Genomic DNA, 17,111 nt, shown 5'->3' on the forward strand with positions numbered 1-17,111 from the left:
TGCTGGTGATTTCATTAAAGCTTTGATTACAGTCGGCAAGCGGAAATGGACTGATTTACACTTACTTGACTTTCCTTTGGCCCTCATTTGAGGACACAAGACCCGTGGTTAGGGTGGGCTTCCTCTTCCTTGGACGTCCAGGCCCTCGCCTTGCAGGACTTCGAGGTGTTTCCTCCTTCCTGTGTACACAAGAGGATGTAAACACACAAGAAGGGAGAGGAACTTGCATCCAAACCATAAGGTGCTATTTGTGAAACACTAAATATAATCCTCTCTAAAGCTGGAAGCATGCTACCTTAAGTTTTAACTAAGTTGACCGTGTTTGCTTGAAAAGCCATGAAGCTTTATGGAAAAAACTCACTGATGATCGTGCTTCCTCTGAAGTTTGGCCAGCTCCTTTTGTTTCTCTTTGTAGCGGCGTTGTATATCAGCCAGTTTTACACGCATTTCAAGCTCAGGACCATCCATTGTTTCCATGCTAACTTTAGCTGGGCATACCTGAAGTATACAGAGTAAAAAAGCAAATATTAGAGATAAAGCTTGGTATTTGTTTCATTGCTGATTTTTCAACAGAGAAAAACAAATCTGTGAAAAGAGTGTGACTACGTAATCGGATAAATTTTCTTATGTAGAAAGCCTTTTAACTAATTTGAATAAATAACTTAATTTCGCTGCATTGTTTGATATCTAGGAGAAATCTGGAGTGTATTTAAATCTGTCTATTAGATAGATTTCTTCTGAAAAGTGCTTCAAGATGACAGTTGTAATGAGTTGGCTCTATATAAATAATGTCAATTGGAAACTGAAAGAATTTAAATGAATGATCTCCTCTCATCAGTTTCAGCCTTACCGGCTCATTACGAGGAGCCCAGCTGAACTTTCTTCGTAAATTGAAGATCCGACGAGCTGAAAAGCTTTGCTGTGGGCCAGTTTTACTGCTCTCCTGTGATCCCGCCTCCAAGGCACGGGCTGTCGCCAAGGTGGCAAGACTGTGGAGATCAAACATGAGCAGGTCCTCCTCTGTAAGAAAACAAAGGACGAATGTTTAAGCTTATTACAATAACAGTCATATTTTTATAGATAGCCATGATCATGGCGTATCGTAGCATGTTGCATAAAGGCTACCTCTAGCGGTCATTGAGAGAGAGGCAGGGTACACACTGGACAAACAACTGGGAATAATAAAACTCATTGACAAATGTAAATTAATCATGTTTTTGAACAACAGGAAGAATGGCATAGAGAAAACCAATGTATGGATGGAGAAAACATGCATGAAACTCAGGACCCTCTTACTGCAATATTACAGTACTAACAACTGAGCCATTTGCAGCCTGCTGCCAAATATAAATGAATAAAAAAGACAATTTACTAATTTTTTGCTTTTTTTATTTCTTTCCTTGGTAAAGAATGTTTTGTGCCTCTAAACTGACTTAAACTGTTAGTGTTCTATCATAGAAATGATGTTCCTTATTCTGTAATCGTGATTTTATTTTTTATTTTTTTCTGAACCCTCATAAGGGAGCAGTTGCACGTATTTATGTTGTGGTAAATACAAAACATTCTTTTGTATTAATTAAAAAAACACAGTGCTTTGAACAGTGAGAATGCTTTTAAAGCCACTTTAAACAATAGGCTCTAATTAGCGAGGCAATGCTCAACGACTTGAAATCATGTACTGCCTTTGGGACTGCAAATAAGACTTTTGATAACATGTTGTGTTTGGGAGGAATGGAAAAGAAACTGATGTGCCTCCTTTTTGATTTAACTGCGTGTGCACTTGTGGATCAAACAGCTGCCGAATGGTTAGACAGTGAGATAGCTTCCTCGACTGGACATAAGAGAGAGGCATCAAGAAAGGGGGTGCACACCCTTTCCTGAGAGTTCAGCACTGCAGTGCTTCTTCTCCTTCCTCTCTTGAGGCTTCTGCATCTTTAAAACCAAGTTTTAGAAAATAAAAAGTGCTTCTAACATGCAATAGATGAGCAACACAAGGCAAGCATGAAAGGAGCCTCTCTGGGGACATGTTAAAGTCCATCAAATGCTCCTGAGATCAGCATGAAGAGATGAGTAACTGGGAGGGAGCTTGCAGGATAGTCTCAATAGAAAGAGAAAAAGGAGGAAGGGTAAGAAGTGTGTTGCTCTTTCTATGTCAATACAACAACTTGAACTTTTTCACATTCTGTCATGTTTCAGCCACAAACTTCCATTTATTCTGCTAGAGTTTTATGTACCAGACCAACAAACGGTAGCATGCAATTGTTGACTGAGAGGAAAATGGTGCAGGATTTTTAAAGAAGATTTTTAAAGGCATTTATATTCAGTTTATTTTGCAGCAGCTACAGCTGCAAGTATTTTGCAGTGTGTCTCAACCACCACTGCACATTTAAAGAGAAAGTTTTTTGTTTGTTTGTTTGTTTTCCCCAAGCAGTTCATGCTCACTCAGATTAGGATGATTGGATAACTTGGTGTTCAAGTCATGTCACAGACTTACAATTGAATTTAGGTTTGGGCTTTGACTGGGCCAATCCAACACATGAATGTTTTGAACTAAACTCTTCCAATGTAACAACAAAAATGAAAAATGTATAATTTTCTTTTGCTTTAAAGTTATAGGCTATGCCTATAAAAATTCATTAGCATGTGTGATTGTACCAAAATCAAAACAGAAGTACTGAGTGAATCATGCAAGACGCACTGTCACTCACCAGGGGTTTTTCCACAGATATGCTTCATCTGCTGCAGCTCCAGATCTGCCAGCTCACTTAGAAGCTCCATGCCCTTGTTGGGGGCGCATTGTGATAGCACAGTTGATGGTGTGCTACTGGAGAACAAGGGAAATGGGGGTACATCTGTGCAAAAAGCAGCAGCAATCAGCAGCTCCAGACTCCAGTAGCAGGGCACATAAGGTTTGCAGGGCACAGCAACAGCTTCTTCGCCATTGCTGCAGACAGAGGTTGAGGCGGGCGAAGGACACAGAAATTCTACTGCGGCGTCTTCTGGGGTCATCTTATTCTCATGCTCACTCTTCTTTGCTGCCTCTGGCTGGGAGCATGGTGACTCATAGACAGCAGGGGAAACGGGGTCAAGCTCTATGATGGCAGGCAGCTCTGACTCCTGCTCTGCATGTAGGTTGACCTTTTGATCATGTAGCACCTGACTCTCCTCACCTACCGCCTCCTCATCGTCTTCCTCCTCTAAAGTAATGACAGCAAGTGGCCCACTGGGCTGCTCTGTCACAAGGGGAACTGGGCAGGAAGCCATCTCACAGACTGAGTTCACAACTGGGGGGCAAGAAAGCACATCTGCCTCAGCTGAACACTGTTCGTCGGCCCCCTCCTCTTCAGGCACATAGTTGGCTGCCGTCACCGCGGTGACCTCCACCTCCTCCCTCAGTTGTAGGGCTCTCTCATTCATGCTTTCCTCCTCTCCTGGCTCCACTTCCTTGAGTGGGAGCGGCTCTGTCAGGGGTATGACTGGGACCTGGCAGTCTAACTCCTCCCCTAGACCAGCAAGAGACTGGGGAGCGTGCTCTGAAGGTTCTGCTTGGACCGCTTCCAGGTCGGCCGGTTGAGCCAGGCGAACATCCTGAGGGGATGGTCCATTTCTGTATCCCAGGGCGATGGCTGGGTATGTATATCCTGGAGGCAAATCTAAAAGCAGACAGAATTATGAATAATAGGTGCTGAGGACAATTATTGCAAGCTTTTATTTTTGTGTGCAGAGTTTTAAGAAGTGAATAACAGCTTAATGAAGATGCTCTTGGCTCTATCTCCCAGCAGCAGAAAGGGGCTCAAAGAAATCTGTATGTGTTTAATTTAAAGTCTGCCAGGCCTTTGGTTTATCCGCTACACTAAAAATTCCTCTGGCATGCAGTAAACATTAGCCAGACATCATAATGATGAAAAGAGAGTAATGGCTGAGCTAGGTGGGGGACATGGCTGAGGTATTTCTTGGTGATCACCAAGGAAACGATGTCCCAAATGCAGCCGTCACAGACGGCAGCCATTTTCCTGAGCTCTGAGTTGGTTAGTCAGTTGGGGGCTTTCCAGAAGAGCCACCCACACATTTTTAGCACAACACCAGCTGAAATAAGAGATCACTGAATGCCGATTACCATTCAGTGTATTTTCAGCGTGGTACTTAATCCTTGAGAACTTTTCCTTTGTTAGCAAATTGACTTATTTTAGTTTAGATATATAGTTATATATATATTTGAATATTCTCTAAAAGTTAATTAATTTTGATATTTATGTTTTATGAAGGAAAACTTGCAATGTCAAGTATATATTGGTAGTAATTTTGATAATATCACCCATCAATGGCTTATCAAAGTTTCGTGGCATGGAGTCAGACTGTTGAGTCCTCCAACAGTCTGACTCCATGACTGTTGGACAACAGGACAATAGTTATATTGTCCTGATGATTATCTCAAAGATTCAGGCCAGGTGACTGGCCAGTCAATGATGATGATACCATTGTCACTAAAGTAGATACTTTTGTTTTGGGTGTAAGTGCTAGACCAACACCAGTAAAAACATTGAAATCACTCTTTATATCATTAACTTTGGAAACTTCACACTTGTCCATTAGCAACTTGGATTCTGCACCTCTGCTTTTCTACTTTAAGTTCTGGGACACGCATTTCCAGATTAATTGTAACATGTACTTGTTTTTTAAAGCATGACTTTGGACCAATGTGCAACAGTCCAGTCCTTTCTCTCATTAACTCGGGCAAGACTCTTCAGAAATTGTCTCTGGTTCGGTAGTGGCTTAACGTAACCAAAGTAGCTCTTGAAGCACTGACTCATGCTTACATCTTGTGAAATAAAACTTCCCAGTCAGTCTTTTGTAATATCCATCTTTTCAAAGAAAGTGGATTTTAGGCTTTCATCAGTCATTATCATCAGTATGGACAGAAGTGGATGAAATGACCATGTTTAATGACCAGTTAAAGATTGAAATTATTTTGAAGATTATTTTGAGATTCACTTGGATCCAATAAAGACTTTTTTCCCTGTTGCTTACCAGGCTCCAGAGATTCTGGGTAATCTTGAGGGGCTTGTCCTTCGCCCCTCTTATCCTGGGATTCAGGACCCTTGAGCATCTGAGGTGGTGCAGGACTGATTGCAGGAGAGTGAGGGGTTGCCGCCATGGGGCTGGGTGCTGGGCAGGGTGTAGAAGGAGTGCTTCTGGGATGTTGGCGCAGTGAGGGGGATTGGTAACAAGGGGACAAGTGAGTGGCACAGGCTCCAGGGGGTGAGTTGCTTCTTTGTGGGGGGTTATATGAGTAGTTCTTAGCAGGTTTGGATGGTCTTGGCTCTGTAATCAGTTCTTCTAGTTCATCTGACGGCTCGTCTGGTCTCTTGTGTATCTACCATATCAAAAAGTTTAGTTTTATATACATATCATGTGTGTCTTTAAAATACGATAAACACACACCAAATCTTAATACCCACCTGTTCGTTATGCGTGGGTTGATGCTGCATGGTATGTGCAGCCCTGTGTTGCTGTTGAGGCTGAGGAGGTAGCTGCAGCTGCTGCGACTGGTGATTCTGGTGCTGATGTTGGAGCTGTTGGTGCTGCTGGAACGCGTACAGCTCCTGTTGCCGTAGAAACTGAGATCGGGAGTACACAGCAGGATGTTGCATGTGGGAGGGTGGACCCCGCGCGCTATACACAGGGGGCCACAGCCCTTGCTGCTCGATCACATCTAATGAGAAAAAGGAAAGAGGAATTCAATGAGGGGACTCTTCGCTTCAACAAAAGATCTTGCATGCACATGCATGAACACATTCTTTTTTCATATCACCATGTATAGCACTCTACAATACATTGCCATGCAGATAACAATTGTTTTCTCTTTTTCTATCATAATGTACCTGTCAGAAGACAATTGTCAAACAGCAAAAACCATTAGGGATCATTTAAAAACCATTGTATTCACATTTCATAGAAACATCGATCCTTTCAAAAATGATTTTTTGACTTCACTGCACAAGATCTCCCCAGGCAGCAAAAATCCCACACTCTCCCTCCTTTGTTTAAAACAAAAAGCACTTTCTTACAATCTGCTCTGAGAATTTTGGAATGTAGGAGGAAAGTTTTAACAATGGTAAAATGACACCAGATGATTATTGTTGTTAGGTTGATTAGAGGTCAAGCTCCAGGCTGAAAATAGAACTATGTCCCTTCAGGGAACTCAGAAATGTCCCACCTGCTCAATCAAACCTCAATGAAAAGGGGTATTTCATAAATCCTAATTCCCATGTCTCAAAGTGTACTTCCTCTCTTATACCAGATGTTATGCTCAAGGAACCACACAGCAACCTTATTTTCCCTTTCCCTCCCTGTGTGACTTTATTATGCATTTCCGATTAACAGGTTCATCTTCTTTTTTCTTAATTCCTTCTTTTGTCATACCCCAACAATTAGAGTCAGACTTGAATATGCAAATGTTTCCCTGTAGGGTAGTTTGTGTTGATCCATTTCCTTCTCAGTTGTTAGTCCTGCAGAGCAACGACTAAACTGCAGGTTCTAAGCCTGAGCAGGCAGATTAAAGTTGTCTGTCTACTGACTAAATATGTGTATATGGTGGCTTACAAAAAGCAATCATTCTGTCACATCTGTTATTTTTTTCTCTCCTGAGCAGTCAAAGTTTATTGTAGTGCACATGATGTGCAAAAAAATTTATACTACTTGAATTTTTTGTCATATTACAGACAAAAACGTCAATATATCAATATAGGGTTTTATGCTCAAAATCCTAATCAAAATCAATAGAGCATAAAATATATATCAATATATCAATATATCAATATAGGGTTTTATGCTCAAAATCCTAATCAAAATCAATAGAGCATAAAATTCTCAGGATTTTTGAAGTGGAAAAATGAGACAATTTTATATTTAACAAATCAAAATCTAAAACGAGGGGCAAGCATTTGTACATAGCTCCTCTGAGTGTGTTGATCAAATGTTTTTTGGAGTATATTTACCAGTTCACACATTAAGGTATTGAAATGCTTCACCATTCCTCTTTAGCTTTAGGGGACTTGATGGGGACATTCTGACACATAAATATAACTTGATCCCAACCATTCAGTTGCAGCTCTGCAAGTTAAATCTTTTTGTCCGGAAGGATGTTGAGTTTCCTTCTAAAGTCTTTTGTTGTTTCTATTACATTTTCTTACAAGATCACCACTAATTCTTTAAATTTATTGTGATCAAACAAACACTAAAACACACTGGAGTGTATTTAAAAAGACATCTGAATGTCTGCTTCAAACATTCAAACAAGTAAACATTATTTATTTATTATTTATACACTGTTTTTTTGTTTTTTTTTTTACATTTGATAGCGTAAAATTATGGCATACCCAAGTGATGTGGCGCTGGATGGGGTGTAGGCTCAGAGGGGAGGACCACTAACTGGGCTGAGGGGTCCTGTGGTAGAGGAAGGACTGGCTGCAGAGGGCCTGGCATGGCTGAAGAAAAACCTGGAGGCAGGTTCTGATGCAAGGGTGTATGACCTATACCTGCTGTACAAAAATTATTACAACAGAGATTACAAAACTAATATATGAATGTGATTACTAGTTTCAAAACCCCGAAGAATAAAAAGGCCATTTGAAATAGCTTAATTTAAAACAAAATGGTAACAAAAAGCAAGGAGGGAATTTGTTCTTTGCATTTTCAAAACGTATATTTTAAATTGAAACTGGTGCAAACAAGACGTGTGTTACAGTAGATAGTTTTTTTTGTTGTTTTTTTTTACCATAAGAATGTCCTGTCATCCAAAGGGACGGACTTCCAGTTCTTGGCATCCAATGATGGTGAGCAGAATGTGCAGCAGGGTCTCCTAACTGACCAGACTGGAGGGATGTCCCACCAGGGACCATCAGATGAGAAGTGAGGTCTCCATGGCAGCTGGTGGAAGGGTGGATCCTTGCAAACTCCACACGGTCCTTATTATCCCTGTCATTATAAAATAGAGGAATACAGTACATGTTTTTTTGTTTGTTTTTTCAAAGCAAATTTGTGTAGCCTTGGGATTTACATTTACATACCTGATGTATGGATCTCTATCTCTATCCAGACAATTGAGACCCATTTGTTCTTCATTTATCCTTTTCCTTTCCTCCTCATTGGGATCCACAGGATACATGGAGCGAGGCAATCCTGTGAGACGAACATTACATATAAGGCAGATACTCCTAATAGTCTTCTCATCGCGAAACTATGAATTAAAAATATGAATTCATGCTGATACAAGTTACAAGTTTTTTAAAGTTCTGAAACATGGACACGTGCAATTCATTTATACTATCAATGCAAATAAAAAAAGGACTTTCTGTTTGTTTGCAAAACCCGATAGTTGAGGCTGGATATAGTATAAAAAAATATTAATTGAACGAATATTTACAATAAAATTCAACAGTAATCAGCAATATTCATCAAAATTTGAGTTAAATTTGTGTTTAAAAAAAAACCCTGAAAAAGGTGACCAAATAACAAAACTAAATAAAAAATTATTTTGAATTCTATTGACCATAACAATTTATTTACATTTTAGCCTTCTAAAATTTTATCTTTGTTTCAACAATTTCTTACACTTTACTTTGTTGTGCATTGCTCTATCCTACCTTTCACAGAGTTATGTACTCGTCCCTGCCGGCTGTTGGGGTGACTGTCTCCTGAACGACATGGCGGCTCCCTTTGTCTGGCGACTGCTACTGCAATTCCCACTGGTGGCTGCCGCACCTCGTTTTCCACATGACCCGCCTCCCCCGTTTCTCTGCTCCTTACACTGTAATCAGGGCGCTCACCATCAGCAGGCCCCTTCCTGGAAGGGAGAGTCTGCTTGTTGCCCTGAAGAGCACAGCTACCCCCTGATGGACCCGATTTGAGACTTCCCAGCCCCCCAAATGGGCTCTTCTGAGAAAGAAGCAATGGTTGATGCTGGTTGCTGTACTTCAGCAGGCTCTTCATGGCACTGCTCTCGCCCTGAGTTGGACCTTGGGCGTCCGGTTGCTGCTGTGGCTGTTGCTGACTGAGAGTGGGTGCAGGTGGGGGCTGTTGAGGAGGGAGCACTAATCCTTGCTGTTGTTGCTGCTGTTGCCGTTGTGAGTGTTGTGCACCAGAGCCTCCTAACTCCATGTATGACCTCCTCTGCTCCTCCTCAGGTTGTGACATGTGATGTGGAGGCCTCATTCCCCATGGAGGTACAGGAGGTTGCTGATGATGATGTTGCCCACTGTTGTTGTTATACCCATAAGGAGACATGTCCATCTTTCTCTTAAGCTCCTGATTGTTACTCTGGTTCAGCTCAGATGGAGAAGGAGCATCAGGGCCAGGTCTCCCATGCTGCTGATGACGAATCCTAGCTACCTTTTGGCCTTCCCTCTGTAATGAGCAGCTGCCTCCGGAAGCATGGGATGCTCCAGCCCCTGCATGTTGTCCCATGTTTTTGTTTCCAAGTGGGGAAGAATTAGGTGGAGGTCCCTGATGGGAACAGTCTCTGTAAGGAGAGGAATTGACAGAATGAGGGACAGAATGCCCCGCCTTTGGTCCCTGGGAAAGCGAAGGTCTGAACACATCCATGTCCACCGAACTATTAATACACTCTGCGCTACGTGATCGTACAACTTGGTGCTGTTGTTGAGAATGGGGAGTTTTTTGTTGTTGCTGTTGGGGTTGCGGAGGAAGCTGTGAGGGCTGAACATGTTGGTGGTGAGATTGCATCCAGTCTAGAGACTTCTCTGTCTTTCTGTATGGATGCTGCTGTTGCTGTTTTCTCTGCCAGTTACTGTGGTGCCCAGTGCCACCTTTTTCAATTGCTTTGTCCTTGGAGGTGCTGCCTCCTCCGTTTACCACACCCTGGCAATCAGGGTTACCAAGCTGGAATGGTCCATTTGATTTGTCCCCTAGATCTGCCACAGACGGTACAAATGTTGGCCCTGTGACTTTAGGCTCCCGTCCTACATTGATTGTCCCTCTGTCTTGTGAGGCAGGGTTGGCCAAAGGAGCAGGTGGGGGGGGACAAAAAAAATCTGGATGGTGGTGGGTATGGTGGGAATGATGTGGGTGGTGTGGATGGCTGGGGTGGAGCTGAAGGCAATGGAATCCCCCTGGATGAGGATGTGAATGGGGGTGAGCATGAGGATGGGGATGACTATGTGCCCCTCCAGCAGCAGAGCCCATGTGTAAGGGTGTTGGTACTGAGTAGGGCAGAGAGTGATGAAGTGGTGCCTGACCCCTTTCCAGACAATCAGAAGGCTGTTCACTAATCCTCATCTCACCACTTACCCCTTCTTTGGTGCAGCGACCATTGACATTGGACCCTATAAGCCTGCCCTGGCTGCTCCCCCCGTCTACCATAGATCGAAGGCCTGTGCCCTCTCCACCACAGCTTGGCAAGGAGACTTTCGACCCTGTTGTCGTTCCTGGATCTCCATTTGGCATCTTGCCATTATGTAAACAAGCACTAAGGGGCTTGCTCATAGTCTGATGGTGATCTTTAGTGTACTCCATAGTGAGTGATGCTTTATGTCTCTCCAGTGCTCGACTATTGACCTCCTCTAATGGCAGTGGGTGCTGTGGATAGATAGACTGCTGCTGATGGGTGTGGGAATGGTGGTGGTGTGTGGTCTGAGGCGTCTGGTGATTCTGGTGTTGTTGTTGCTGCTGCTGTCGCTCTTTAGCATCTTGTTTTCCACTGGATCTTTCCTTGTCCTTGATAGGTACTACCCCTCTCTCTAGTGATCCCTCTTTAAGACCCTTATGTATACCAGTCCCCAAGCCTGGATCTCTGTCCCTGCTGCAGGACCCCTGAGAGTGTCCTGAACCTGTCCTAGACATTGATGGCAGGCTGTGATTGGCTGAAATGAGTGATGGCTGGGATGGGAGACCCCGCAGGTAAAAGTTTTCTAGAACAGAAAAGAAGGCATGTAAGCAAAGAAGGTTACATTTGATGAATAAATGTGTTCTCAACTATCTTCTTATTAGCACGTCTTACCTTTTTGTGTGTCATAGAAACGGTGCTGCCCATACAAAACACCACTGTTGGCATGGTGATCTAAGTGGCTCATTGGAAGGAAAGTGTGGGCCAGACTCCCTGAAAATCGAGGGTATCCTGGACCTACAAGAGACAGGGAAAGAGATGGTTGATAAAACGACACCCACTACTGTGATGGAGTTATATGCAGTAATCCTTCAGGCCCAGTGCAGCTGCTGGTGTTCATACGCAAATAAGTACTGGCTGTGATTCTAATGTTTGCTTTTCCTGCCTGAGTTTAGCATTTAGATAATGAAAGAAAAGCTCTGGGATTGGTGTAATATGACATTTTTCTTTGAGACATACGGCTTATTCTTCATCACACCGTGAGAACCAACAGCAGCACCTATACTCATCTGAGTGTAGCGATGAGGGTGGATTTTAGGCTTGTGTGAACAGAGAGCTCGTCTGAGTAACCTAGTTTAGAGGTAAAAGGATGCTTGGATTTTGGGCCTATAAGCCAGTACACCTGCGCTCTTTAAATCAAGGCCATCTGTGGTACATTCATACCAATACCACAGAAAAACATAATCATTATGAAATAGGACACTGGAGAGCACAAAGGACTTTGAGGGTGGAGAAGAGAGAGAATGTGGACTGAGATGAAAGCCTAGACAGGCATCACTATGACAACACCACTGCAACTGGGTAACTATGGCCTCTAAACACGTGAATGCAAATTAAACTACCCTATTTACACGAATGTATAAATAATTTTCAAAGAAGATTAAAATATAAGGTCTAAGGAGTGCTAGAAAGATAATGTAGCATGCCTGGCCATTTTTATTTATTTTTAAGGTTGGATACATGTAAGTAAATAATATTTAAAAACCCTAACATGACATAGTGAGCCTGCTTTTTCTGGGATTCCTGTGCAATGCCAGTGACTGAAACGTCCACTCATCAATGATATGAATGTCATAATTTGGGAGTTTTTAATGATACAAATAAACCATTCTTATTTGCATAGCAAGCAACCAGCAACCTCAATACATTTGTGAAATCAGAACAGATTGCACAAGTTTCTAATTATTGTGGATTTCTGTTAATCCTATTAGGAACAAATATATAGACATAGATTAAATTGTATACATACAACCCCAATCCATTTGAATAAATTAAAGATAGGTTGCAGCCCAACCAGACACTGACTGTATCTCTAAGCAACCTCCTGGCATCACAACAAGGTCTGAGGGAGTGCCAACCAAAAAAGGAGCCCAAGCGACAAAACCAATATCTTCAAGCAAAACCAACATCTTCAAACAAAACCAACCACTTCAGTGCCCATATGAACAAGTCAAATTCCTTCTTCAGAAAGGTTTTACGGTCAAGCAGGAGAAGAATGTTCTGATGTTTAGATGAGTGAAGGCGGTTTATTGCACTAGGGCAATAGATTAATCAAGGGCTACCTCCAAGTTCTTCAACTCCCCCCTCGATTTAATTGACAGATGGTTGAAACTTGGATACCCTTTTGGGTGTTCCAAAAGGACCCTGAAGCCAAATTAGTATCAGAACTAAATTTGGCATGGTATAGATAAAACAGGGTAGCACTAAGCTTCTGGAATGCCCCAACGTCCACTCTATGAAGAATCTACATTAAAGTCTAACCTATCATCCACAATTGGAAATTAACTAATTTCAACCAAGTTTATGAATTGATGTATTAGTTCATCAGTTTACCAATCAGTTTACCGCTGATAAAAAGAACGGTAAAATTTCTAGTCAGAAATATACCAGAAGATTAGTGCCCACAAAAAGGCACATTAATTCTTCCAATGTAACTTTCCAACACAAAGAAAATATAGACAATGACAAAAGGAACAGAGTACTATACAGTTTACAGTACTCTGTAGATTAAATTAAAGACAAACATGCAACTTCTTTCAGGAAAGCACTAATGCACTCCGTGTGGCCTTGTCCTTATCTGATGATATATATATTTTTTCCTTTTAAATTCATCCCTGGTTGTTGAGTCAATTCTTTCTTGACAATGCAGCTGGAGCTGAGAGCTGGCTCAGGAGAGGGAGGAGTGTTGTGGTGGGCTTAATGACCTTGCCTCATTGCAGCCCCTGCTTCCTCCAATCTTAATTAATGAAATGCACAGAGAGGGCAAACAGCATGGCAGTAACACAGGAGGTGTGGCTTTCTATGCAGGGTAACAGGGCGATAATTGCATACTGTTGTTTTTTCTTTAATTTTTCCTCTGTTTCACAGCTTTTTCTACCTCAAATACTCTTTTCCCATCCCCACTTTGTCTTTTTTTACTGTGATGATTAATAAGCATTCAGATTTATGCCAATTCACCAACTGAGGTGGGGGCAGAGGGATCCTTTGTTTAAGCAAGACATTTTTCTCAGATTTTCAAGGGGGAGAAAAGCAGAGCGCAGTTCGACAGTCTTTATCCAAGAGAGCGCCTTTTTTTCTCCAGCAGCATGTTGTTTGTGAGCGTGACGATTGACAGCGTAATCCCTTTTCACAGTGTGGTCTGGCTGTGCCCGATAATGCCAGCCTGCTCAGTTTCAACGTGCCCTCCGATGGGACAACACGGGGGAGACTGCTGGGCATGGCGGAGCCCATTCAGCCATTAATCTCTGCTGCTGCTCCAGCAGGTGACTTGAGAAAGGTCTTAGTGCAGTCTGCTGACTGCACAACAGCCAGGCTCTCTCCGCATACACAGGGACGCACAGAGACATGTCAGCATCAGCAAGTAAATGACAGAGGAGTGTTAACAGTGCATGCCTTTAATTCTGAGGGAGGAGCAGAGGCAAGAGACAGAGCACACAGAGTTGAATTTCTTTTCTGAATATCCAAAAGGTAATACTTATTACAACAGAAAACGAAAAGAGAGGAAGTGTCTGGATGGAAAACAAAGAAAAGAGTTAGTACTCCCCAGCCCAATCAATTACTTATGAAGTTTATCTAAAATAAATAATGAATAAATGAATTAATATACAATTTCTGCTTGTATAAGGCTGTCAGTATGTTAAGTTCTCCACAATTTTCTATGTAAAACAAAGTTATCAAGTACATTTGTTGCGTATATATATATATATAAGAGTCAGATGTTTGCTAGGATATTACTTTCTACTTCAATTATTACTTTTAAAACTGGCAATCTCTCTGATTTCTCAAATCTTCAAAATTTTTCAAACCATCACTATCTGATATCATGATATCGCTCACCCAAATGCACATGGCTGCAAAAATTCATAGCTAGGTAAATTGATGGACAGTGCCGGGCAAATGAAGACCAAGAGAAGAGGAGGAGCAGCCTAAGTTGGCTGTCATGGCCGCTAATTGATAAAAAATGACAGAACCATCAAGACACAGAAGGGGTGGAGAAGTGCAGAGGAGGCGAGAGATACTTGGCAGAGGAGGGGCAGTACTGTGATGTATCTCCTCAGGTTTGACTAATTGAGAGGAAGGGATGCAGGCCGGCAAGAGAGAGAAAGAGAGCATGAAAGAAGCAGACTTGTGCTTGGGAAAGTTGGGTGGTTGAAGGATGCATGTTGGGGTGGGAGGAGGGTGGGTAGTGCTGCTTAAATCCTTCTACAGGAAAACCGACAGGAAGGACCCACAGGAGGAAAAGAAGAACAACTGAAGATAGGCTTGGAAAGGTGTATCAAACAGGAGTGGATTAGACAAGCAGTGTGCAGGCGATCGATGCATTCATGTATGTCTATAAGTGTAAACTGAGTTATGAGAGAGATTCTTTTTGGCACAAGGTGAATCATTTGAACCACATTCAGCTGGCCTCAGGCCTGTATCAGGTTTGATTCAAAGATGTTTTCTATTTTTTTTCACTCAGCTACCAAGCTGACTGAAAAAGGTTATGCGAATTAACATGACATTTCACACAAAGGCCTGATATATAATAAACAAATAAAGTACCTATTATAATGGTCTCTATAGTTCTATACAAGGTAGTGCTTCCCCACAGACAGGTTAAGTCAGTAAAGGAATAACAAAAAGTTTCATTTTGTATTTTGTCCAATATCCTTTAGAAGCATGTCTTGCAAAGCTGGGTTTCTCAAAATAGTTTTTGCAACAAACAGCTAATTACAAAGCCAAATATATTAAAACTTTTTTTTTATTTGTGAAATGCAAGAGAAATAAAAGCTGCTTCTGATAATAGTGAATTTGGATATTTATAGCAATCTAAAATAGTTAAAATCCTATAGAAAGGCATATCACAAGTGCATGTAATGAGAAATAAAATATTTGGCATTTTTAAAAGAAAATTGCTCTGTTCAGACCTCAGACATTTCTGTTTTGCTTCTGAATGTTAAAATGAGAATTTACACTATGATAAAATCCTTACAAGACTGTAAGGGTATTGAAGAGGTCTCAAGAGAACTTTAAATCAGCCATTTCACTGTCTTGAAAATAGCTTACATTTGTAGATTTAAAGTAACACCCAAACATGCCTAGCTCTGGTCATCTATACAAGTTCACCCTGAAAGTAGACCACAAGACCATAACTAAAGTCTTAGAATCCTAAACTGTCATCACAAAATTTACAGCAGGCCCTACTCTTAATGTGAAAGTGTATGCCTATACAATCAGAAAGAATTAAAGTATACTAATTGATATGTAGAACGATTTGTATGTGAAAGAAGCATCTTAAAGTCACATATCTGAAAGGGAAGAGTGAGGAATGTTGATTGGAGGATCAGCATAAAATCTTGATTTTACAAAATGTTGATGTTTGTTTGGACAGGACATTATGTTTTTTGTTGCTATAATATTCACTGGACATGAGGTTCCAGACCAAACAGAGTGAAATGTTCAAACTAATCTGAGACTAAATATAAACTTAGCAAGATACAACAGTTTTCTCGGACTCAAATCAGCTCTTCAGAAATAAATGGTGTGAAATATTGTTACATCACCAAATTAACAGTAAAGGACACCATGTGCGTATTTAAGAGATGCCATCAGCTTTGACAAAACAGCAACATTTGACGGCTTGAAAGTGAGAACAAGTGCATCTGACAGAGTGTGTTTTGATTACTGTGGGCTTTGCATGTCTAGTGAGATTTAACATTTACATTCTTTTTCTTTTACCAAAGCAAAACTTGGAGAAGTATTTCTGTAGACCCTGCACATTGCTTAAGCTTTTTTTTAATTTCACTTTTAAATACATTATATGCCAATCAGAACATAAGAATTCACTTCAAAGTAAGGAAGACTGGAAAAGCATTATGCGAAATTACATTTCCAGTTAAAAAACAACATTTTAATCTTTTCGAGAGGATTTGGGGGCCTTTCATTAATTTTATTAAGGACTTAGACTTCGTTTGAGTTCTGATTTGCTGGAACCTGTGGTGTGCCATGTTGTATAGATGTGTACATTCATATCTGACCAATTTGTAATCTGTGTGAATACCCCTGTTTTTGAGAAGCTGTGTTTTTTTCTTTTTTTGTTTTTCCTTTATTTCTTAGATTTTTATTTCTCTGAGTTGAGTGAAATAATTACTGTCATGTAATAACTACAAAGAGAACCTGTTCAGATAATTACATGCTTGTATTTCCAAAGTGAAAAATCTCAATAAAAATATATTGGTAATAAAAAAAATAAAAAGATTTTACATACAATGTACAAGCCCACCTCCCCCCCACATAACTGTTTCTCCTCACTGTTTGACATTAAATCATACTAGTCATTTCCCAAATTAACTCAGGATTACCAAGATGATATGGACTAGCTAAATTATACGATCATGAAATCATTTTTTATAGATGTTTTATTGATTGCTTGCTTCAAATTTAGGAGTTTATATACACTGAGTTTATCCTTTTTAACTATTTGGGAAAGCCCAGGTGTTGATTACAGTTTGCAAATACACTCAAATAAGACAGGTGCATTTGGAGGAAGACTTGGTAACTTTGAAAACATTAGAACACAATCCCAACTCTAAAGCGCGGTGGTGGCAGCACCTTGCTATATGGGGGAGTTTTGTTGCACGGGGTACTAGTGAAATTCACAGAATACATGACATCACAAGAAGACATCATGTGGAAAATAATAAAGCCCAGCTTACACTTAGTGTGC

General features: G+C 41.0%; 1 protein-coding gene across 6 annotated transcripts in view; it reads right to left on the reverse strand.

Moving 5' to 3' along the window:
• Positions 1–17,111, reverse strand: part of LOC122821699 (BAH and coiled-coil domain-containing protein 1) — a 73,749-nt gene that overhangs the window by 16,099 nt on the left and 40,539 nt on the right. For 5 of the 6 annotated variants that reach the window (XM_044099831.1, XM_044099832.1, XM_044099834.1 and 2 more), the window contains 11 exons: positions 11,018–11,140; positions 8,646–10,928; positions 8,070–8,181; positions 7,778–7,977; positions 7,380–7,541; positions 5,460–5,713; positions 5,029–5,374; positions 2,709–3,653; positions 851–1,020; positions 362–498; positions 66–179 (listed from right to left, as the gene is read on the reverse strand). In XM_044099831.1, the coding sequence (XP_043955766.1) occupies positions 66–179; positions 362–498; positions 851–1,020; positions 2,709–3,653; positions 5,029–5,374; positions 5,460–5,713; positions 7,380–7,541; positions 7,778–7,977; positions 8,070–8,181; positions 8,646–10,928; positions 11,018–11,140 (4,846 nt within the window). The remainder of the gene's footprint in view (positions 1–65; positions 180–361; positions 499–850; positions 1,021–2,708; positions 3,654–5,028; positions 5,375–5,459; positions 5,714–7,379; positions 7,542–7,777; positions 7,978–8,069; positions 8,182–8,645; positions 10,929–11,017; positions 11,141–17,111) is intronic. The other variant, XM_044099833.1, reaches the window with a different exon arrangement.

Source organism: Gambusia affinis, linkage group LG19, assembly GCF_019740435.1.
Source record: "Gambusia affinis linkage group LG19, SWU_Gaff_1.0, whole genome shotgun sequence".
Classification (NCBI taxonomy): Eukaryota; Metazoa; Chordata; class Actinopteri; order Cyprinodontiformes; family Poeciliidae; genus Gambusia; species Gambusia affinis.